Here is a 25544-nt window from a genome sequence, read left to right as displayed (position 1 = left end):
TGGACCAGTGCTGCATTCCACCTGCCTGTGCTCAGCCCCAAGATCTGGTCTTTCAACTGCAATGGCCCAGTTCTCTGTCTGTTGCTACTTAATACAAGGTTAGCTTATTATAAGTCCCCATCTGTGTCTTAAATGAGAGGAACTGGTATTCATTATTGAAAGCTGTTTGGGTGCAAGAAGGCAGAGGACAGATTTGATTGCACAGCCCCAGGTGACTGATGGACCCAATAGACTTTCAGAAGGAACTTAAGCTTGGTTGCACACTCCAGCCTAGGACTTAGTCGTTGCCTGAAATGAGTAGGTGACAACAGCCTTGGATCAGGCCAGTACTGTGTAGATTCTCTATAATTGTAGAGCTTCTCAGTTTTCCAAGGAATTTAAGGAGTTGAAATATCACAGGAAGCACCTCTAGCACCAGAGGAAGATAAAGAGTTACTCTAACCAAGCACAGGTACGAGCATTTATTAGGACTTTTCTGATGAAATACTGTAGGCTGACTTTTTGAATCTTTTTGGGGTCTACAGACAGCCAGGCTGCAATCCTATTTTTGGTAACCAGATTCCCTTCTATAAACAGGGGACAAGGGAGCCTTGCAAGGTTTCAGCAAGGACTACTCCAGACAATTATTCAACTAAGTTGCTTGCATCTGCTCAGAGATGGACTCTTATCTGGGCAGATCCTATAGAGGTGATTGAGACGTAGTGTTGCAAGGTTATCTGAGATGAATTCCAGCCAGCTATTGCTAAGCATATGGGCTCCCTGGGGCTATGAGTTCTGCCACCTGTTGTAAGCTCATATCACTCCTGGTTGATCAAAGCCAGCCAGGAGGTGGCATGTACTTGGGCCCAAGTGATAATAAACACTTGTGAGAGGGATGCTTCTCCCTGCAATTAAGGTAGCAATGGTCTGTCATCTCGAGAAGCCTTCCTTAGACACAATAGTATTGGACAATTTTTATCCAACTTCTCCATTTATAGCAGGTTATTATAATTTATTATTATATATTATATAATTTTATTCGTATACCGCCCTTCTCCTGAAGGACTCAGGGCGGTGAACAGGGCAAACATATAAAACTACAAAAATACAAAAATTAAGAAAGAATTAAACAAGATGCCCAAGTTACAACAATAGGTTAAAAGACATTTAAAACAACGATAAAATCCAAACCCATCCCCCATCAGGCCAGGCCGGCTTGTTCGAACAAATAAGTCTTCAGATCGCGTCGGAAGGAGCGAAGGTCAGGTGCCATCCGGAGCTCAACCGGCAAACGATTCCATAAATCTGGGGCGCCCACACAGAAGGACCTCCCCCTGGGGGCCACCAGACAACATTCTCTGACCGGTGGCACCCTGAGGAGGCCCTCTCTGTGGGAACGCACAGGGCAGAGGGAAGTTGATGCCGGCAGCAGGTGATCCCTAAGGTACTCCGGACCCATGCTATGTAGGGCCTTGAAAACCATTACCAAAACCTTGAATCTCACCCGGAAGACAACTGGGAGCCAATGCAGCTCACGGAGCAGAGGTGTAACATGGGAGTATCAAGAGACTCCCAACATAACTCTCGCGGCTGCATTCTGTACCAGTTGGAGCCTCCGAGTGGTCCTCAAGGGCAGCCCCATGTAGAGAGCGTTGCAGTAGTCTAAACGAGAGGTCACGAGCGCATGAGTGACCGTACACAGGGCATCCCGGTCTAGATAGGGCCGCAACTGGTGCACCAGGCAAACCTGGGCGAAGGCCCCCCTAGTCACAGTTATTATGTGGTCTTCCAAAGAAAGCTGTGAATCTAGGAGGACTCCCAAGTTGCGAGCCCTATCTACGGGGGGTAATAGCTCACCCCCCATAGAAAGAGATGGAATATTCTGAATATCCCAAGATGCCGGTATGCACAGCCACTCAGTCTTGTCAGGGTTGAGTTGAAGCCTGTTCCTCCCCATCCAGACCCGAACCGCTTCCAGGCAACGGGACATCACATTGAGGGCATCACTGGGGTGGTTTGGGGTCGAAATGAAAAGCTGGGTATCATCAGCATACTGATGATACCCAACTCCAAAACCACGAATGATCTCACCCAGCGGTTTCATGTAGATGTTGAACAGGAGGGGCGAGAGGACCGACCCCTGAGGAACTCCACAAGCGAGAGGCCTCGAGGTTGACCTCTGCCCCCCTGCCAACACCGACTGCGAACGTCCCAGGAGATAGGAGGAGAACCACTGAAAAACCGTGCCTCCCACTCCCAATCCCCTGAGACGCCGCAGCAGGATACCATGGTCGATGGTATCGAAAGCCGCTGAGAGGTCTAATAGGACCAGGACAGAGGAATATCCCCTGTCCCGGGCCCTCCAGAGATCATTCACCAGAGCGACCAATGCCATCTCCGTGCTGTACCCGGGTCTGAAACCCGATTGGTACGGGTCTAGATAATCCACTTCATCCAGAACCAGAGGGAGCTGATGCGCCACCACACTCTCAACAACCTTCGCAAGAAAGCGAAGGTTGGAGACCGGACGAAAGTTATTTAACACAGCTGGGTCCAAGGCAGGTTTCTTGAGGAGAGGTCTCACCAGCGCCTCCTTCAAGACGGCGGGGAAACTGCCCTCACCCAAAGACGCAGATATAACCGCCTGGAACCAGCCTCGTGTCCCCTCCCGAGCCGCATAAACCAGCCAGGAAGGGCACGGGTCCAATAAACATGTGGTGGAGCTCAACCTCGCCATAATCCTGTCCACTTCCTCCAGAGTCACAGGATCAAACTCCTCCCAGATTACATCGACAAGACCACCCATGTCCTGATCGTCAGACTCTGCCCAGTCGGAGTCCAAACCGGTCCGAATCTGAGCGATTTTGTCCGACAGATGTTGACTAAACTCCTCGGCACGACCCTGCAAGGGTTCCTCCCTCACCTCCTGATTAAGGAGGGAGCGGGTCACCCTAAACAGGGCGGCCGGGCGGTTATCTGCGGACGCGATAAGGGTAGCGAAGTGATTAGACCTTGCCGCCCTTATTGCTGTGAGATAAGACCTAATATATGTTCTTAGTCGCAATCGGTCGGATTCGGATCGGCTGGATCTCCAATAGCTCTCTAGGCCCCGTCTCCGACGCCTCATCTCCTGGAGCTCCACGGAAAACCATGGAGCCTGCTGGGATATGCACCGAGTCAGGGGCCACAAGGGTCAAGTGCCTCCGTGGCTGCCCTTTCCCAGGCTTCCACTAAGGCATCCGCCAAGTTGTGAGCAACGGAGGCAGGTGGGGACCCCAGCGCTGCCTGGAACCTATCAGGGTCCATTAAGCGCCTAGGGCGGAACCATCTAGTTGGCTCCACACACCCACGGCGGGGAGTGGCAAAATGGAAGACCAGCTGCAGGAGATGATGATCGGTCCATGACAGGGGCATAAGAATTGGGGAGCCCCCACCAAGATCATCTAACCACCGTCTAGATAGAAAAACCAAGTCAAGGGTGTGGCCTCCCAAATGAGTCGGTCCATGAATTACTTGCGTCAGGTCCATGGCCGTCATGGAAGCCATGAACTCCCAAGCTAACTCAGATGATCCTCCCAGGGATGGTAGATTGAAGTCACCCAAAACTATGTTTGGGGAACTCAATCACCAACCCCGAGAGGATGTCGAGAAGCTCAGGCAGGGCTGCTGCTGCGAGACTAGGCGAAAGGTACACCAGCAGCAAGCCCAACTGCGCCCTAGGACCATATCTCAGGAGGAGAGACTCACACCCGATTATCTGGAGAACGGTGGCCTCCCGCGGACACAAGGTCTCCCTCATAACTACCGCCACTCCCCCACCCCTACCCTGAGCCCGAGGCCGGTGTAGCACCCTGGTGGGCAAAGATCAACCAGAGGGATACCACCCTCTGGGCCCAGCCAAGTCTCCGTGATGCAAGCCAGGTCCGCATGCTCACCCTCAACCAGATCCCGGACGAGAGGAGCCTTATTAACAACGGACCTGGCATTCAAGTACACCAGCTGGAGCTCAGGTGGCTGCACATCCTCGCTCCCGGGACCTCGGGGCGAAAGCAGAGGGTTGGAGCGCCTCACCGCTTGTAAATAGCGGAGATGCCCTCTCGGATGTTGATACGGCCCTCTGTTCGTACACCTGCTGCCATTCCCTAACGTCGTGGGAATAGGTAATCCCACGACCCGCTCCAGAGCTCCGGAGGCAACCAACCCCCGCTCCCCACCTACGTGATCGATCCCGGACCTGGCCTGAACAACGGTTGATGGACTACCCCCCATTTCCAAACAACCATGAAAGATTCCCACCCCCCTCCCTAACCCCACAAAAAGTTTGACTAAAAAACTAAGCAGGGGCCTCTTATTAAATTTGTACCGGAGGCCCCTGCCCCTGCCCAGCCATCTCTCAGGGTCCCAACAATCAGGCCCTTCATCAAGATTAGAAGTGGAAAGAAAGGCGGGTCGCACCCAGGAAGGGGGGGCACCCCTGAGGGCGAACAAGTCCGTGCTGGTGTAACAAAGGTGAGGCATAATTGTCCGAGCAAGTCCAGGGGAAGGCAGTCCCATAATTAATTAGTCAGGAGGATCTAAGACAGAGGGTAAGTGGGTGTCCAGACCATCAACCCAGCTCCACTGCCACTCAAGCTGGGTGAGCCCCCAGAACAGGCCAACCACCATTCTCTCACGACGGTCGCAGCTCTGATCCCGGGGGTGGTCTGGAGCACACACCCAGGGTAGGGCATACCCCATAGATCTCTCACCTCTAGGGGACAGCAGATGTAAGTCTAAGCCACTCTCTCACCATGGCTTTATACCCAGGTCCCTCTGAATCCTTTGGGGGCACAGCAGACAAGAGAGTTAGGCAGCTGTTCATCCAAGGCAAAAAGCCTGATAGGCCATAAGGTAGCAAAATCCCGGCTGCTAATGATCTTCTTCGTGGGAGGAGAGGGTCAGGCAATAAGTAGGCAAACAGGGAAGAAACCAAAATCCCCGCCGATCTTCCACTAGGCCGCAAATTCCATTCCACCGGTCTCCCAGGGTATGAGCGACATAGAAGTAGTCTGTATCGCCTAACCGTCCGCGACACAGACCGGCCACACTCCGCCACTGGGCCGCAGGTCTCCACGTCTGAGTGGCCACAGCACTCCAGCTCACCTCCACACCAGCCGCTCCAGCCGCCGCCGCAATTCCTCCGCTGCTCCACCATTCCAGGCTTTGTTCCCAGCCGCAACTCTATGGGCCCCAAACATCAACTGGTTGGGGCCTTCCAGAGCATGGCCTTTCAGAGCGCAGCTCCTCCGGGCCTTCTAGACTCTTCCAGGCCCCGCCGGGCTCCATTGGCACCGCTAAGCTAGTAATAGGTGCCACACAGAGCCCAGAGCACAGCTCTTCCGGGCTCCTCCGATCCGACCAAACTCTGCTGGGCTTCACCGGCTCACCCGAAGCCCCTCCGAGGGCCGCCGAGGCCACTGAGGACGCCGAGGACGTTGAGGATGCCGAGCCTCCTGGAGCAAACGCCGACCCTCCCGGAGCAAACGGAGCAAACAAACGAAGGACCGGAGCAAACGGAGGACCGCACCGCCGCCGCTGCTGCTGCCGCTGCCAGAGAAACACCACCGCCGAGAACGCCACCGCCTCCGAAAACGGCCCGAAAGCGCCAAAAACGGCCGCCGCCACCAAGAATGGCAGACCGACAGCCCCGTTGTCTGCCGCTCCTAGCCCCCAACACAGAGGGCACAAAAGGCACCTCTGAGGGGCTCCTAAGGGACGCCTAACAGCTGAAGCTCACAGAGCTCAGCCTAGCACGTCCGCCATCTTGGGCATGCTCACTAAGTATTGCTGAGGTTGCTGAGAAGGTGGTAGGTGCACAGCTTGAAGGGACCTGGAAGAAACAGATTACCTGGATCCCTTTTGGCTGGGTTATAGTATAGGCGCCATTGGTTGTGCTCGTGAAAGTTGATGATGTAATATGGAAAAGGCCTTGGGAAACTGGGTAAAGAGATGCTACCAAGGGAACAGTCAGATAAGATTCTGTCAATGTAGCATCACAATAGAGTAGAGTTAGCTCATCTGGTTGTGATTCTTATCTGGTTTGCCCCATCAGGCCAACATCCACCTTTCAAGTCTCAAAGTATAATTCCTCCCCCACCTCCTTTATTGCCTGAAAAACTAGGAGAGGTCTCCTCTGAACTTCTTGCCCTTCCAATGATGTAGCTGAAGATCATGCTGCCCTGATCCCTTGGTAGCATCCCTTTGTCCATATCCCAAGATCTTTCTCACATTTCATTACAAAGCCCTTCATGGCATAGCGCCAGTTTACTTGTGGAACATCTATCCCTGGGAGTGTAGTAAACAGCGTCATCTTATCAGATTGAGGAAACAGGTCTACTTTCTGCTCAGCTTTCCTACTGAGATTCAGATTCAGGCCCCAACACTTGGAGCATTCCTTGCTTTTAGGCAGAGATGTAAAAAAGGGCTTTATATAAGAAGTTATTGATAGTACCATCTATTCATTCAATTATAACATAAGCAGGTAAATGATTTCCCATTGCTGCTGCCGATTTTGCCCTAGATAACTACACTTTTTTGTACATAAACTGAACCCTCATTCCAGACTGCTTATTATTTTATTTGCATTTGACTTGTTTTTTTCAGTCTACATCCAAAAGAAATACATCAGTGTCAACACCTTTTGCATTCAATCAAGCACATTCTAGTCCATAAACACCAATACTGTTAAAAATATTGATTTTAAATGGTGACACAAAATAACTTTCTTTTGCCCCAACAGTAACAAAAAAACACTTCCGCTTTGCAATTAATTATCTTGTTCTTATAAAATTTTCATTGATTAAGTCATCTGATAAACATAACTGCAGAACGGCTACTATAGATGTTATTTATTTTATTTCAGGGGAGTTGTTTGCTTTATTTTTAAATTATCTGAACATGTTTAACATAAAATCAGTTGAAACTTTGCTTACAATCTTGCAATTGTCACCTGTTAATATTTAGCAGCCCAGATGGAAAAGAAAATTTAAGAAAAAAAGTTTTGACAGTAGAAAAAAGTATGAGATAATCACACATAATTTTTAAATTAAAAATGGGACTTTCTTCTGCCAAGGAAATATATAAAACTAAACCAATGTATGATTGGCAACATTTCAAACTAAAAGGATGCTGCAGTTAAGATCAGGGATGCACAAACCTGAGTCTTGCAAAAATCATGAATGGCGGAAGCCTGATCACCCAACTCGAAACACCCATTACAGTCATAAAAGGGGGATTTATGTTTTAAAAACTCTTTACAAATTTGGGATAATAATTTTAGTATCGTACTATAAAACAAATAGCAGAAAGAGGCTATGAAGGAAGTGAGAGAGTTGAGCTGAAAAAAAGACTATCAAGCCAAACACAGGAAGAAAGAAAACCAGCAAGATGCAAATGGATTTAAAAGGAAAAACAAAAAAAACACAGAAGCAGCAGACGTTAGCTGCCAAGGCAGCCTGTAGTTTCACTGCATGTGCATCCTTATTACTAAGCCCAAGAACATTTACAACAGTCAAGTGTGGAAGACGTGAAAGTAAATCTGCTTAGCAAGTTATCCTTTGGTCTCTGATTAACATATTGTAGATAGGTTGTAACTTTTGCATATGCAGCGGGCTTCATTTTCATACATGTTGACAGCTTCCTAATGGCTTCCTTTGTGGGCAGGGAAAGGATGCTAGTGCGAAGTACATTATCCCACGGGTTTCAGCTGTCAGAGATGGCAGGAAACAGGAGACCCAGGGCAAATGGAAATCCGCTAAGCCTTCCCCTTCCACCACCCTCCCTCCTCGCATGCATGCAGTCACAGCCACCCTCTTAGGGTGCATTTCCCCACGGTTCAGCAGAAAAAACAAACCCCAGAAGCAGAACCTCATAGGCAGTTCTAACAAAAAGGTGACCCCGAATTGTAGCACACATCCCAGAAAAGATTAGACGTCATCTGTTTCAAATACTCAGTGAATCCGCCCCATTTAGAAGGTACATTATTTGGGGAAAAGTCTTCCTTTCAGGTAAAACTGTAAGCGGAGGAATGCTAGCCAAGAGCATCCTCACGTGGAGAAAAGCCGCCACTGCAGCCAAAGCATGCAGTGGTTTTAGAGCACAGCCACTATCTGCAAATCAGTTCAATCTGCAAATCCCTGGCCTGGCAGAAAAGTACACTAACGCAAACAACACTACTGTCTCCTTCCCACCAAAGACTGAAAATTCTACTAATTTTCTGGGGAGGAAGCAGTGCAGTTTATGTACAAATGCAACAGAAAGCATGTAATGTGCTCATTTGCTGACTGAACCAGCAATACCCAGAGGGCTGCATCCCATTCTTTCCCAATTTAATTGACCTTTGGTACAATGCAGATCCAGCGCTTTCTCATGAAGATACTAGTCCCATTTTCCAAACACAGGTCTAGTTCTTTCAAAAGCTCTAGATTTGGGTACAGACGATCCTACGTAAAACCTGATCAGCGACATAGAAAAGGACCTATTGGGCATTGTGCATTCACATATCTCTGCAGAGGCCCAGCTCCTCCTGCACCAGCTAAAATGGTATGGAGGGCAATTCCTAACAGCCAGAAGGAAGGAAGCAGGTTGAAGCTGGACAGATCTCCTTCCTGACAACATCAGCAACCACATTTGAAGTGATCCAGTTTCTGCTGTAGCAAAAACTGTCTTGGGAAAATAGGGGGAAACCCTATTTTAGAACTGGAACACTAAGGATAAATTTAAGCTGCTTCAGCTACGCACTGACGATTATGCAGAAACAACTTCACAAGGGTAAATCACATAAAAACAGTTACTGGGGCAGGCTTAAGCCATGGTTGGGGGCATCTGAAGATGAGTCTGCAAGTTCCAGTACAAAATGGGAGATTAAAAATTCATTCAGAATTCAACCCCTGGCCTCCCCATAAGAATACCACTGCATCTAATTCACATCCATGACACAAACTAGTCCCAAATCAAATTGGTCCACTTTCAACAGAATTGTCAGCCTGGCTCAATAAGGTAAAAAGTATCCCCCAAAAATATTTGATAACAATTACTTTATGGGGAAGAGTAGGGCAACATACTTGAACAATCCTGCCAGCAACAGAGTCCAGAGAGATTAGGATAAACTCCTGTCAAAAAGAAAGGAAGTAGTAGAAACTACATTGTAGCAGTGCAGAAAGATGTATCAGTGCAAAATCTTTCTCAGTATTGTGCCACTCCATGAAACACAAGTACTCTGCAAGGCTATGAGCCAACTACTGGAACAAAAGGTTGCATTATGTCCAGTCACGGACAAAACTTGGTTCAAGAGGTCTAGAATTTTCTTTGTGGGTCCTTCAGAGAAATAGATATTGCAATCAAAGGATTGCACATTTATCACACAAATAATGGGCTGATTAGACATATCCAAATTTATCTTTTCAGTTAAAGTAACTTGTAAGATTCTATAATGTACAAACCGGTGCAATCAAATTCTCGGAAGAGATTCATTTCTGTTACAGTGTCATGTTTTTCTAAACTATCCAAGAATATTTTAAGTTTGCCATTGGTTTACTCTTGGTGGGTTGGATTGAACTGACCTGCTTGGTTCTGTCTGGCACATTTTATTCCCACTGGAATGCCCATGTGCCAGAATTGAAGCCTTAAAAATTAAGGGTAAAGATTACTGCCACCAATGAGATATGACAGCATCTTCCCGACAGCTTGTTTCTGACCTCTTAGGACAACAGCAGAAACCAACAGTATGATCCACAAAATAAGATGCAACTCTAATTTGAACAAGGGAACTCGGTCTCGAGTTGATCCCTAATTTAATCTCCCTTGTAAGTAGGACAGCAGAGCAGATAGGGAGTAGAGTATAGAGAATTCAAGTAGGGGTCTAGGACAGAGTACAAGTATGAAGCTGCTCCAGGCAGCAGGATTAGGATATTTCCACTAGCTTCTTCAGTGGAAACCACGAGCCATGCTAACTCATCAATAGGGGCCTCCTGTGGTCACTCAACACAAATCCAGAGCTGTTTCTTGGCTATATGCATAAGAGATGCTTCTAACTCTGCAGTTTTTGCAGTGGGTCAAAGGACTCTCCAGAAGCCTGACATAAATACTATTTACATGACACATATGCCCCAGTCAGGAACAGAAAGCTATGGAAGGGCATCAGGCAGTTATTAATACTGGTGACCCCCCACTCAACCCCCAATAGGAGCTTGTTGATGGCTTAGCAGCACCCAGTGATTGTGGCTTGAAGGCTTCAGTCCTTCAGGAAATCTGGGAATCTTGTAGGAGACAGCAAAATCTCTATTCTGGTGTCACCAATTGGCTTTCACAGCATTGATGTCACTCACTAGGTTCTGTGCCAGGCAGATACCAAATATCTGAAATACAAATTGAAGACATGCTTGTGAAATGCTTGTTATTGTGCACACATATAACCAATACCCCAACCTTCCTAATCTTCCAGAAGTATTTGCAGTTCTAGAACCTCCAGCCAGAAAGTTTGGGGGATGCACTCTTAACACCTCTGAACGATGAAATGCTGCAGCATGAAGCTATTTGTTTCACTCTCGTGCTCAGAGCACTCAAATCATTACTACTCCAGGGCAAGTGACAGACAGGCCTGGTCAGCTTTGCCCTGTCAGTGAAAGGGCAACATCCCATCTCAAAGCTGTAGAAAGGCAGCCTCAATATGTGGACTTTCTTTCCCTGTAACCTGATGATTATAGAAATGTAATCTACGGCACCTGTTCCCCTAGTTATTATAGGTTAGACTTCAACAAGGATTTTTTCCTTTGTAATCCAATTGAAATGAATGGATCGGGTACAAATTGCAGTCACCTGAATAGAACAAAGATGTACGAATGCGGATATCCTCTCCGTTTTGTTTACTTTGAAGCTCCCTACTTTTGATTGCACCCAAACACAAATAGGCTATAAGACGAAGTCACAGTTATGCATGTGCAATTAATACAACTATTAGCTATCCACTGAAAAGCAGCTCTTGCAATTCTTTCCAGTTCCTTTATCAACATATTCCTATGAAATGAACCTTCTTGCAAGTTTCATGACTGTATCCACACATCTTGGATCTAATCTCACTGCCATCACAAAACTAACTCTGAAACAAAATAGTAGGCAGGAGAATTAGATGTGTTTTCCATGTTAAACTGATGGAAAGAGAGATAAAAAATACACTAGTACTATTACTACTATTTTCATTAGTATCATGCATTCACTATTATGACCTGGATGGAACATAAAAACTATGCAACTGACCTTTCTCAAAAACTGGCCCTGTCCATACCTGATTGCAATGGGGTATTGTAAGAAAGTAATAACCTAATAATGAAAAAAATATATTACATCATCCCAAACAAGTGTGCAATAGAATTTCATTTGGATTAAGTACCTGCAGAGTCGGAAACGACTAGCACGCATGTGCGGGGGAAACTTTACCTTTACCTTTTTTACCTGCATTGTCAGAGTACTGCCAAGAGAACAGAGTTAATCCTCCAGTAAAGTGCTTTAAATAGGGTAAAACTAGTTATCAAACTTAGGCACCATAGTATGGTAGTAGTATCATTTTGAGGTTGGGGGGGGATTTGAAGGTTCATAAAAACAACAATGGAAACAATTGACTACCTAAAAACTTCCTGCTCTCACCCAAAACTGGTCCTTCTGTAATATCATTGTATATTTGATAACTTCTGGCCATTCTCCTGGTCAATGGATGAAATTGCAGCCTGGGGTCCTAGGAAAGTTGCATATCAAGGAAGGGTGGATGGATGGTATGTCCACATAGGGGTTACTTGAAGAGGGAATTCTCAGTAACATGGAAGCACATACCTGTAGAAGTGCCACACCTACAAAGCTCCCTGCCACTACAATGAGATTGTCCTGGAGCCATTTCTCAAATTGACCAGCACATCCTTTAGTATGAATGAAGCTCTGCTGCTCCAGCTCCTGCAAAAAAAAAGGTACAGAAGAGCACCTGAAGAGCCTTAAAAGTAGGACAAACTGCAGTAATCACCTCCCCTTGGCCCAAATTCAGAAAATGCAGATTTTTTGGTAGCCTAATTAAGGGCTTTCCCTTGAACTTATGGCCAAATGCACGTGCTCTGTTGCAACCAGTGGCATTCTAATACTCCCACGCAGACCCTTTTCAGAACCTGTGCTCTTGCTTCAAATTCAGACCATTCTTTTATGCTTCTCCCAGCCCTGCCTTTTTTCCTGGACAGACAGCCATCTTGTTCTTTGCACTGCAGATCCCCCACCTCACAAACTTGACCCTCACCAGTTTAAGGCGGACATCATAGCCACACTGGGTATTGAGAACGTCCTCCTGTCAAAAGAATAGACACAAAACTAATTGAAATCCTTCCTGGAACCCAGAAGAGAAATTCACTGCTTCTCCCCTAAATATCTTCAGCATTTGCTTTTCATTCCACACCCTTCCAAATAATTTGCAACTTCTACCTTCAGCTTTAGCTATTCTCCTCTTTTCCACCTCCATTCTGTCCTATCATGAGGAAGGAATTCCATGGAATGACAAATATATAGCTGGCACTCTTTTTTATTATTATTATTACTGTTTTAAATTTATGTCCCACCTTTTCCGACAGAAGCTCAAAGCAGCATACCAACTGCTACCCCCTTATCTACAGCCTGGGTTTCCATGCTCCTAGTCCAACAGCTTAATCCCTGCACCACACTTGTTCTCCAAATTAAAATTATCATTTGGGATAAGACTGCATTTAATCTACGTACTATTTCCCTAACAATTCACACAATTAGATTCCTATGTCAATATGAGGACCTCAGACATTATTTAGGTCTACAGGGGATGAGCAAAGTGAGAATCCATCTCACTTATTTCCGTATTTCAACTCCTTACCGCAGGATCCTTGACACAGCAGGAAAAAGGTACCCCACAACGCTCCCTGCTGGGGTTGGAGTCAGTGCAGTTGAAATAAATGTTGAGATTCCAGTCATTAGGTCCATGAGCCCCACAGCACGACCACTGCAGAGGGAGACAAGGTTACCACTGGGAAGAGTGCTCAGAAAACCGCAGCACTCTGCAGCACCGAGCAAAAAGAATGAATGAACTTTGACAAGCGTGGATATTTGGAAAATAAAACAGGAGATGGAGAAATGTGCAAGGTTTAATGCAGGAAGCAATTTTGCAATGTTGTAGGTTCATTTATCAGCCATGAGATGGCAGGTTCACCTCTGGAGTGGCCTTCACACCTTTTAATTGTCTAATGATGAGTCCCAACGAGGAGGAGAACTTCCATACTCATTATTTGCTCTGCACTGTTAATTCACTTGGTGAGGTTCATCTGCAATAATGCTTTTAAAATTGCTGCTCTCCTATATTTTACCCCAGAGGTCCCCAACCCCCAGTCCGTGGACCGGCACCAGGCCACAGCATGCCAGAAACCAGGCCGCACAAACAAGCAAAGCCCCATCCATGGGATGCAGGCAGCACACGAAACCACGCCCCCTCAGGTTCACAGAAAAACCTCTCCCTACAGAACTGGTCCCTGGTGCCTAAAAGGTTGGGGGCCTCTATTTTACCCTATTGTTCTTCCCTCTCTTTTATGTAACGATAACCTGATGCATGTGGGAAACAACATGCCTAAAATTACTCTTCTGTCTTATTTTCAAGAAAGCCTCTGGTTCACCTGAAGTAATATACTGTGTTGCTATCAGCATGCCCTTTCTACAGTATTATGAGTATTTCTGACAAAGTCAAGTAAATGAAAGAGGGACAGGTCTGTGCAGGAGTTTAAAAAATCCATTTTCATCATTTTTAATCTTAAATTTCTTGTGCAAAATCTCATGTTTACCTCTATAGCTTTTTAAAAGAAGTTCTAGAAAGCATTTTAGTACTAGTGAAAAGAATTTGACCTCCCCAAAAACCCCATTGCTAAAATCATGCTGATGTATTGGCTTTTTAAAACTATAAACATTGAATTACATTGTGTAAATAGTGCAATTACATTTCTTAAAAATAATAATGTAGAAAGAAAAGGTATTTCAGTTCAAATTATAAAACTGAAGCACACGTATTCAAATGATTCAAGAATGGTATCAGGAAAGATTGATTACAACATGTTGAAACAAAGTAGTGAAGATATATCCAATATCTCACTGAATACATAAAAAACATTATTCTTAAATAGGACTTTTTATGAGGTATCTACAGTACACAGTACTATTACTCAATTTCTGATATATGCATTCGATCTCTTCTGGGATAGAAAAAAATATGATCCATATTTGCTTTGCCCTTTTTGAGGACTGAAAAGTGACCAAAAATAAGACATTAGGATCATTTATTCAGAGCAAATGTTCAGTGTGCAATAAGTGTGCACGCGCACACACACGCACACACACACACACACACACACATATACAGTACCTACCTACATACATACATATATATATACCTGCATATTGAGTGGATAAATTGTGGTGTATACTTTGTTATTGCCATGTTAGCAGTGATTTTCACTTAATTTTTAATTTATGTTTCAATTTGCACTAGAACATGGTTTTGTCATTCTCAAAAATTATAGATATTAATGCAAAAGCACTTGAAGAGAAAAGCATTTTAACACTGTTTTAAACACTGATTAAACAACATCTTGCCTTTCTGATCAAGATCATCTTAGCATCGTGTTGTTGTTTTTTAAAATATTGTTGATTATATAATTAACACCAAAACACTTTTTTGCTCACCTTTCTCTAGGTAAAAAAAGACTTTGAAAGTAAAGTTGCTTAATGCTTAACAAACAAACTTTTCTCAAATTGAGAAATAAAAAATGGATCATATAAAAGGATACTTTCAACTAAATTGTCTGGGTGCGTATTATTGAGTAGGGACAATAGGCCTTAAATAGGTCTTGCCTAAGACCTTCAAAACCCCATGAAACTACTTCAAGTTAAAAAGAAAATCTCAAAATAGGAAAGTGACAGTAAAGTCAAAAATTATAAATCTGAAAGTTTAATGTATTTAATATATTATTCCTACTTTATTATGCAGATACCTACTGTGTCTTATCCCTTGTGACTTATTGAAGAATGTAGCTTCAGGAAATATATCTTTAATGCTAAGCATCTAGATTATTATCACAACAAGGACCTATGAAAATAAATGTTCCTGTGCCTACAAGGGATTTAATGCAGCCCTGGAATTCTTCCTTCTCATCTACATAACTATGTAGTACCCATTATTGCAGCATGTTTAAAATAAGAAACACAATCCAGAAGAATTTATTATCTACTGAAATACCTCCTGTACTTTAGAGCAGGGTAATGTTTGAAAAAAACACACCAGAAATTGGGCTTAAAGCAAGTAACACTATTTACTGCATTTCTATATTGAAACTTTACACAATGATTTATACAGATGATAACTGCTATATCTAAACATGAGTGAGAAGTGGAAATTGAATCTCTGGAGGAATATTCCCTCAAAGGATAGAGACCAAATGTATATGTATATGTGCATATAAAAGGAAGAGATCTTTAGGGGTGGTTTTATAAACCCAGGGCAAGTGACAGCAAAGGTTTATTGGAGACTAGTTAAATGTTTCAAAAGCTGTCATGTTACAACCAAGATTTTTCCAAAAAAATCACCGAACACAGAGGTCCCCAACCTTTTGGGCACCAGGGACCAGTTCTATGGAGAAAAGTTTTTCCACAGATCAGAGAATAGATGGGGCTTTGCTTGTTTATGCGGACCAGTTTCTGGCATACCGCAGCCCGATACCAGTCCACAGCAATGGACATATTGCTTTAGATAATTTACATAACTCACATATTCCTGAGCAAAGTCTATGAGGTTCTGGAGGTCTATGTCATCGCGATATGCCTTGACGTTATTGTTAATAAAGAAGTTGAGCTGATCCTTGATCCAGCCCTTGAAGATGAAGGCCAGGACACCAGCCGTCAGCTCCAGGAAAAAGATGAGCCCCAGGAACACAGAGAACTGGTGCCAAAAGAGAGGTACATCATTAGTATGCAAAGCCAAAAGATCTCCCATCAGTATGGGAGTACAATATCCTGCTTCAAGGTGAGGCTTGCTCTCACGCTGACTAGTTAAGCACAAGTCACAGGAAAGGAAGCTTTGCTTAATATTTTGTCAGAGGATAGCTGATGCACTGAAGGACAAAATAAAAAAAAATGTTGTGTTGCTAGTTAATTTTTAAGATAGCAAACTATTTTTTAAAATTCAATTCATATGGCTATATGGCTTCATAGCTCTATATTGCTTTCCTGCCATGGTAATAGAAGGAAATTGAGTTAATACTTTATTTTTCTTCAGATCTCTCAGGAAAAATATAATATCCACCAATAACATTTGTATTATTTTCCTAATGCTATTTCAACTTGTATTATGCCCTTTGTTCCAACTTATTCTATCCATTGCTAGAAGATAAATATAACTTTCCTACGTAACACACCAATTCAAAGCATTATGTCTTGTTTTCCTTCCAGTGCCAAAATAAAACTCAATTTCTATTATGCTCTTCATACAGCAAAGACTACACGAAACTTTCTAAGTCCTTGCCTAGTTTCCAAAGTCCAGTGTCAGAATAATGCTACACCAAGAATTATCACAGTATATTTTGTAAGTACTCAAAGGGCTACATGTGAATTATCTCCATAATCCTGTAATATATGCCAATATGGCCATTTTATCCTGAAAATGAAGTGGACTAAGAATAGGAAAAAGAACTGCTTGCCAATGTCACCTTAGGAGTTCTTGGTCAAGTCATGATTTAATCCACAGAAGCCCAGTTTACATTAACAACAAGGAGAAAAAAAACAAGAAGAGAAAAAGACATACAAATTTGAGTAGGAATGTATTCTCCCTCAGTGCCCCAATACAGCCAGCAAAACCCAGCACGAACATCACCCCTCCAACCACGAGGAAAAGCCAGACTGGGTCAAAGCCACCGAGGTCTGTGATGGATGACAGATTGGAAAGCACGCCCTGGATAGAGATAGAGAAAGGAAAAAAACACAGAGCTGAAGTTGACACCACAGCCAAATTCCCTCCAGCAAAAATCAGTTTTCCTTTATATGGATGAAAAAAAATCCCAATGACATAGAATTTCCACTGTTGAGATTATGTACCCAACAGTTACTGTGCCAACTGCCTGATGGTGTGTGAAGGGTAAACTATATATTTTATACCAGCCTTCCCCATCTTGGTCCCCTTCAAATGAATGAAGATTCCTGACTGGAAATTCTGAAAATAATTTCCTGCTCTACAGATTGGCTGGGGAAGGAAATGGTACATTAATCACAAAGGCAGAAAGGGAATTAACCTTAGCTTAGACTAGCACTGATGATGTTATCTAGTTTGGGCAATGAAACATCTGCAAGAAAGCATGCAAGCTCAGAGAGCACCAGGGACCCCTCAAACCTTAGCTTACCCAGAAGAATTTGCAGTTTTTAAAACACACATGTATTCTCCCATATTTACTATTTACATTATAAATGAATTTTTAAACGGTATATATGAAAACAAAGTGATGAGAAAGAAAAAGGTGAACAGGTGGGTAAAGGAAAATAAGCTGTTTTTTTATTATGCACACCGCTAAACACAGGTTTTAAGCAGGCCGCTTTTAAGCAGCCAGAATTCTAGCAAGTTAAAAACCTCCCAATCTTTGTTGCTGCAGTGGTTACTGACAGCTTTCTGATTTTAATTTAAAGGGCTGGTTTTGTTCTATAAAACTGCATGATTTTGGCTCCAGGATATCCTCAGTGTCCACCTCCACCAAGTGTTGCCTTTTCTGCATCAGATGACAAGGACATGAAGCCAAAGACAGTGGTACACCTGTGCTACACCTAGCATCCTCCTCAGGGACATCTTGCAAGGTGGTAATGGGGTATTTGATGATGGATTTTAGTTTCTTTTAGGATGTTTTAATGATTGTGCAGCTATTTGGGGAGAGGGGCAGCACATGGTTATTGTGCCAGAGTTTTATTTTAATACGACTTTTTAAATTATATAATCCACCTGGAGCACTATGAGGGGAACAGTATATATTTTTCTGTAAATAAGTAAATAAACAGACTAAAATATCCTTCTAATCTGGGCTCAGTGCCAGTTTCCAAATGAAACTCCTCCACCTCTCAGCTGCTGTTTGTCATGGAAACTGCAGGAAGCAGCACTGCTGGGCGGAAATGGGAAGGTGAGCCATTCTCAATAGGAAATCATCCTGGTGACTACAACCTACAACTGCTTTTTCACGAAATAAATATGGTCAGGGATGGAGGAGGGAGAGTGTACATAAATGTTATTTTATATTTGGTTTCAGAAAATCAGAGTATGCTGGTAGTATGTGAAGATGATTGGAGAAAAAGATGTAACATGATGGGCTCACCAGCTATTGCTCAGCACATGTTCTCAGAGACCTGACTCAGCACAGTTCATTGGGTTCTAGGCTCATTCTTAACTATAAAAATGACTGAACAAACATGGAGGGTGGGAAAATAAAATTGGCAGCTGAATAACATTTACATGTACAGAGATAGTAAACCTCTGAAAAACAAGTATATAGAAAACAGCCAAAAGCTTCTTACATTCAAAAGAATTTGCTCTTTAGCTCCTCATGGACACTTAGCTGGCTAATTGTTAATAATGTTGGACCAAAAGAATTCATTATTTGGTCCAGTAATACAATCTACACATTTCATTTAAATGTGCATTTTTAGCCAAGTCCCCAGGTTGCAAGCATACCAAAAGCTTTCGAGTAAAATTCCAAAAAATGGTTGGCAAATTCCAATTCCTACAAGTAACTGAACTACTGAATTAATTATGCATATTTTTATTGAATTTAAGTAAAACTTAACATTTTCCTGGAGCCACCCACTATTTTCTGGAGACTGGTCCACAGCATTTCACTATAAAACCAAATGTAGCCCTTGGGTGAAAAAAAAACATTGCATATCTAGAGTTATATAGATTATGAATTATTATACACACAGACACACACATCAATGTTTCTAGAACTCTAATGAGTGCAACCCCTCCCCTCAGCAAATGGTTAATAAAGGCCCAAGACACAGAAATTAAGTACAATTTACTTGCTGATACCAGTTAAAACCTATATACATGTATGTTTAAGATCAGGTATTCTGTCACCTTTACTTTTTATTCCATTCTATTCTTTTCATAAAATAAGTAAAATAAAAGTTAATAAATGTTAACAGCTATGTGTTTTTTTAAAAAAATAAGTAAAACTAAAAGAAATTTCAATCAATTCAGTGTAAGGAACCAGCAGGACAGTGATATCCCACAAAGGGCTCAGACAATAATATATGTGAATAATTTGTCCAATTCACATAATACAGGTATGGTTCGTATACCCATACCAGAACAATTTATTACCTAGATACCAAGATGGGTTTAGATACAGCAACCAGAAAAACATTCCCTTTCTGGCCATACTTACCTTTTCTGCCCAAGCCCACAAACCAATGGCTAGGAAAGCTGCCCCCAGCAACTGCAAAAGAGAAAAGACCACCATCGTGCACAGGATAACAACAGGGAGCAATTTCCAGTAGCTCTACAGTAAGAATGTAGGACTGGCAGAGCCAGGGGAGGGGCCAAAAGAGGGATCAGCTTAGAATCCCTACATAGCTACAAATTCCAACTCCCCTTGAATGCTGTTGATCCTAACTCTAACCAGATACTGTTATTTGAGAAGATTCCTGTGCATATGTTTTTAACAATAAATCAGCTTAATTGAACCTTCATCTGTAGATCTGGTCTTTCATGTGGACCTGATAAAAAATGGCACAACGCCTTCCTCATTTTATAGCATTTTCTGCAGAAAGACATATCATGATTCACCTCAACTTTTGCCTCTTACAGCATCCCCATGGTCATGTGATCATAATTTGCATGCTTGGCAACTGATTCATTTTTATGACAATTGCAGTGTCCCAGGCACATTGATCACCTTTACAAGCAAAGTCAATGGGGCAGCAAGGTTCACTTTGCAACTATGTTACTACTAAGTGATTCACTTAACTGTGGCAAGAAAAGTTGTAAAATGGGTCAAAACACACTTCTCGCTTAGCAAAGAAATTTTGCCTGCCTCCATAGAGTCAATACCTAAGTAGGAATCTTAACTTTCTACAACCAAGCAAATCCAACTTTTATGGTTGTATACATAGCCTAGAAGGGGGACGCGGTGGCTCAGTGGGTTAGGACGCTGAGCTTGTCGATCGGAAGGTCGGCAGTTTGGCAGGTCGAATCCCGAGTGCCGCGTAACAGAGTGAGCGCCTGTTACTCGCCCCAGCTTCTGCCAACCTAGCAGTTCGAAAGCACGTCAAAATGCAAGTAGAAAAATAGGGACCACTACGGTGGGAAGGTAACAGCGTTCCGTGCACCTTTGGCGTCTAGTCATGCCGGCCACATGACCACGGAGACGTCCTCGGACAAGCGCTGGCTCTTCGGCTTTGAAACGGAGATGAGCACCGGCCCCTAGAGTCGGAAACGACTAGCACACATGTGCGGGGGAACCTTTACCTTTTTACATAGCCTAGATCGAACTAAATCCTTGTCATTTGCCAACCCCATCCACGTTAGCAGGATACCCATCACTTGGATATGGAGTCTAACTTGGGAGTCTTGGAAAACAGAAGGCTGAAAACACATCATGTGGAGCAGTTGGAAGCTTGGCACAGTGTGGACAATGGCTATACTGTTCCCATGGTAAGAATGGAAGATTTCTGAAACAGCAACACCATTGATCACAGTTCTTCCCCTTCCCACAGAGTAAGTCCTGCCCTCTTTCAGGGTCAATTGCTATTTGTTTGCCATTGCCTATAGGGCTTTGTGAGGATTATCTCAATAGGTGGAATGTGAAGAATTCAGAAATTGGCCTTGTATAATATCTGTGATATTGTATGAGGCCAATCTTCACCAGGAAACAAAGAAACAATACAATGTGCAGTATGTAATTAAAAATAAGACCAATACAGACATAATTGTACTGATTTAATAAGAAATTGTTGTTGTTGTTGTTAGTTGCGAAGTCGTGTCCGACCCATCGCGACCCTATGGACAATGTTCCTCCAGGCTTTCCTGTCCTCTACCAAATAAGAATATTAAGAAATAAGAAATAAGAAATTATTAAGGTAATAATAAGCTTCCTCAATGGTTCTCACATGGATACCTTTTAGACCACAATCTTCCCAAACATGAAAATGAGAAAACTATGTTTTACTTCATCTTATTAACAAAATCAGAATCATATTTCAGTTCACTTCGCATTTACCTTAGTAAAATAAGGTTAAAATATAGGTCTAATATTCTAAGAACATTAAACCTCAAATCCTGATTTTTCACTTATTTGCTTTGATATGGTAAAATATAAAAGCAGGACAAAAATGTAATAAACAAATAAGCACATATTCTTAGGTGATTTTCTCACATGAAACTTCTATGCTAAAAATGTCATTCCAATTCAATAATGCCAGTTAGCAACATTTGCCGACTCACACAAATATAATCTGTATTATGCATAACTGAAAATATAAAATTCACTCAGTAACTTTTTAAAAGTCCCAGGCTACAGTCAAGAAAAATTTGGAAATATTATTTGGGCTGTTCTTATTGCCCATCAATTTTAGGGAATCTCTGACTTTAATATTTTTCTTTTCCTTATGCCTTATGCCATCAGATCATGTGGCAACCTAAAATTAAGGAGAAATTTTCTGAGAACATCAGTGGAACAGCTTGCCTCCAGATGTGGGTGCTCCATCACTGGAGGTTTTCAACAAGAGAATGGGCAGCCATTTGTCTAGAATGGTATAGGGTCTCCTGTTTGAGCAGGGGGTTGGACTAAAGGACCTCCAAGATCCCTTCCATTTCTATTACCGTATTCTGTTGTATTCTGCATTCTGCATTTAAACAGTAGGTTCCTGGCAATTCATAGCCAATGTGAAAGTTCACTTGTTAACCTTTCCTATCCTTGCATCCTCCACTACGGACTAGCAATTCTGGAAACTGCTGTCCCTACACATGTGGAAGACTGCACTTGGCAATAATTGTTTCAAATGGATCTTGGAGAAGTTGAACAGACATTTCTCTCAATATTAATTTCTCATTTTCTAGTGAGTTTTCAGTATCTGGTGGAATTTAATTTTTATTTGGCAAATATTTTTTAACATCTTTTCTTGCCAACTTGCTCTGATCATGTCCTTGATGTATACAAAGTATTGATATTTATGTCTTTGTGATTTATTTTTCTCCTTTGTTTTTTTTTCCCATCAACCTGTAAGTAATTACAATAGCAATGTTCAAACTGGGCAGTTTTCCTTTAGGAGTGGAAGGTAGCAAGAAAAAGAGAGGGAAGTAGGTTTATATTGTAAGAGATCAGTACATCTTCTAGAGGAAAGATAAATATTCTGCATAATAAATAAGGAGCTTCTATTCTACCACTAAAATTTATTAGGCTCACACATCAGAAATCATAGGATTTCCTTCCTAAAACAGAATATGAACTTTCAATACTTCAATTAAAGACATTCCATCAGATCATTCAGCTCTCAATTATTAACCCATTTGATGTCCTGAAAATGCCCCAAAAGTTGGAAAGTAATTTGCTATATTCCCCCCACCCCCACATGCAGGTAGTCCTTGTATAGCAACCACAATTAGGACCAGCAAATCCATTCCTAAGCAAAGTGCTTACTCAGTGGGAAATCATATAACCACAACTGTGTTTTCTGGCTCAATACTGACAAGACTATTTAATTTCATTCCTTCTGCTTTTGTTTGCTCCTGACCACTCCCTTACCTTTTGGAATGCTCACCCTGGCACTAGGATAATTAACAAAAAGGGAAATAGTTATTTATCTATTAGATTTTTAACCTAGCCATTATAAATAATTCAAGGTGGCAAACAATAATACTCCTCCTATTTTCCCCATAACAACAACTCTGGGAAGTGGGTTATGATAAGAGAGAATGGCTGATTCAAGTTCACCCAGCCATCTTTCATCCCTAAGGCAGGACTAGAATTCACAGTCTCCTGGTTTTTAGGCTAACACCTTAACCACCTGACCAAATTGGCGCTCAATTAATTAATGTTTGTATTTACATTCATTGAAGAGGAAGGGATTAAAGAGAGCAAAAAGTCATACAATGGGGAATACATACTGAAAGCTATGGCCTGGTGTTACAAAAACAGGTTGGTGTTTTTCTCCAATATCTCCCATGTGCAAGGGGATGGGGATGGATCAGACACCAGAGAGTTTACCTACAGAAATCACTTGGTTTTTTATTTGCTCCCCATATATTCATTCCTGGTCAAAAGTCATTCTAGAAGACAGCCATTATAGTTTTAGTACTTGAATTCAAACTGAAATTAATCCTCCCTCCAAATAAATTAAAGCCAAAATATATTTGGTAAGTAATCCATCCATCAATGATGCAAATTAGTAATGATGTAATTCTATGTTTAATAAATTCAACATGCAGGTTAAGCTTTATTTGCATCCCTGAGGAACTTTGCACTTAAAAAGCAACCATGACCGATTTTATCTACTCTCCCAGGTCCTCCATGGTTCAGAAATTCACCAGAGATGTCTCACCTTGATTGTCAACAGACTGAGTTTAGTCCTAAAACGTACATAAATTTGGCCACTTCAGACAGTCTTCCGTACTGGAACTCTCCGTACAACCCAAATAAAGTTCACCTACAGTTGTTCAATTGTGGAAAAAAATCCATAATTTGTTTTTTACAGAAGCAATAAAGTTAACACTGTTTTAATTAATAATGAAGATTTTGATCTAACAGTTTTAATTTCTATTCCCCCAGATGCTGTTGACAACTGCTAGTTTATGAGTGTTTACCTTTTGCTGATTTTGTTGTTTAATCTGCATGGTAAAGCATTTATAAGTAAGTAGTAAAATAATTCATTACTAATTTCTAATACTAATTTACTATGCAAAATAAATATTTTACATATGTTAAATATTTATAAGTATATACTGTAAAATAAACATTGAAAATAGAGGAGCATACTGTATATTGATAAGATGTGCATGGCCTAGTATCTATGAAATAGGAGATACGGTATGGGAATGTCTCAAATTAATCTGTTTCCTAGATGAATATAGGCATCTATTTCAAGGGGAGATAATTCTGATTCAAATGGGACTACCAAATAAGGAAAAATCAAAACTACTACAATCAAGTGCTAACTGATCTCAAACTTCCTTCAACTGTAACACAATTACATCAGAACTGTCCTTTAGGGATAAAACTAATGAAAGTGACGAGTAGGCAATCAGATATACAAATACACAAGTGCAAAAGAAAACAAAGATAGTACCAATAGCAAATTGGCGCCATAGCTGCAATCCCAAAACAACTGGACCACTGCTTGAACTCCATCGGCACTGACAAATTCAATTCAGTCAATTGCAAAAGTCAGCTTTACTTGGAACAGCTTAAATCCGACGACAATTCCTTTAGCCCTATCAAACATCAACATCTGCTATCGCAGATCCTTGAGAAAGACCCAGTAAGTGGATAAAAATACTAAAACCAGTCTTTATATCTTGATAACTATGCTATGAACCATAATAATTTATTTATTATACTATTATTTAATTAAATTATTAATGTATTGAATTTATCAGACCTGAATATCCTCATTTTACACACATATACAAAACCCCCACTCTGCTTGAAACTGCCTATACAGCAGGAGTTCCCCATCCCTTAGGAACCAGGTCATACAGTTGGAGGTGAGCAGAAGGTGAGTGACTGAAACTTCATCTGCTCACTAGCACTAGTATCACCGCCTCAGCTCCACCTGAGATCATCAGGCTTTAGATTCTCATAGGAACACAAACCCTACTGTAAACTGTGCATGCGAGGGATCTAGGTTGTGCGCTCCTCCCCATTCATGGAAAAATTGTTTTCCACGAAACTGGTCCCTTCTACCAAAAATGTTGGGGACCAATGCTATATAGTTTCCTTAAATACTATCTCAATAATACTTAGGTCCGTGGTTGCGAGCCTACGGTACAGGTGCCACAGGTGGCACGCAGAGCCCTCTCTGTGGGCACGCATGCCATCGCCCCAGTCCTAGGCCTTCAGCTGGGTTTTATAAACCTTTTCGCTTTAGGCCTCCACAGCCATGTACCAAACAAAAAAAAGGTTCAATTAATCAATTTCAACTTCTCGTGGGGAAAAAAAAGTTCTCACAAAGTTGGAATTGATTTTTTTAGTCCCACCCAGTCTGCAGCTACCACTGCAGCCACACTCACCCAAAAGGCCACACACGCCAGGCACCCGATGATACATAAGTGGATTTTGGGCTGCAGTTTGGACACTCAGTCTCTAAAAGGTTCGCCATCACTGACTCAGGTCCTTGGTTAGGGCTTGAACTATTACATTTCCACCACTCTTAGACTACGAATCTAACTGCAGATTAACCACACATTTATTATTATATAATAGTAGTTGAAATAATAACAATAACAACAAGCAACTATTATATTA

At 42.3% G+C, this 25544-nt stretch overlaps 1 protein-coding gene across 2 annotated transcripts in view; it reads right to left on the bottom strand.

Moving 5' to 3' along the window:
- The window catches only part of TSPAN17 (tetraspanin 17), a 30278-nt gene that overhangs the window by 3557 nt on the left and 1177 nt on the right, over positions 1-25544 (bottom strand). For both annotated transcript variants that reach the window (XM_081320720.1, XM_081320719.1), the window contains exons 2-8: positions 19470-19520; positions 16853-16999; positions 15821-15991; positions 12890-13015; positions 12290-12337; positions 11842-11958; positions 10344-10373 (exon numbers count right to left, since the gene is read on the bottom strand). In XM_081320720.1, the coding sequence (XP_081176846.1) occupies positions 10344-10373; positions 11842-11958; positions 12290-12337; positions 12890-13015; positions 15821-15991; positions 16853-16999; positions 19470-19520 (690 nt within the window). The remainder of the gene's footprint in view (positions 1-10343; positions 10374-11841; positions 11959-12289; positions 12338-12889; positions 13016-15820; positions 15992-16852; positions 17000-19469; positions 19521-25544) is intronic.

Source organism: Vipera berus, assembly GCF_964194415.1.
Source record: "Vipera berus genome assembly, chromosome: 2".
In the NCBI taxonomy this organism is placed as follows: domain Eukaryota; kingdom Metazoa; phylum Chordata; class Lepidosauria; order Squamata; family Viperidae; genus Vipera; species Vipera berus.
This window is presented reverse-complemented; position numbering and strand designations above follow the sequence as displayed.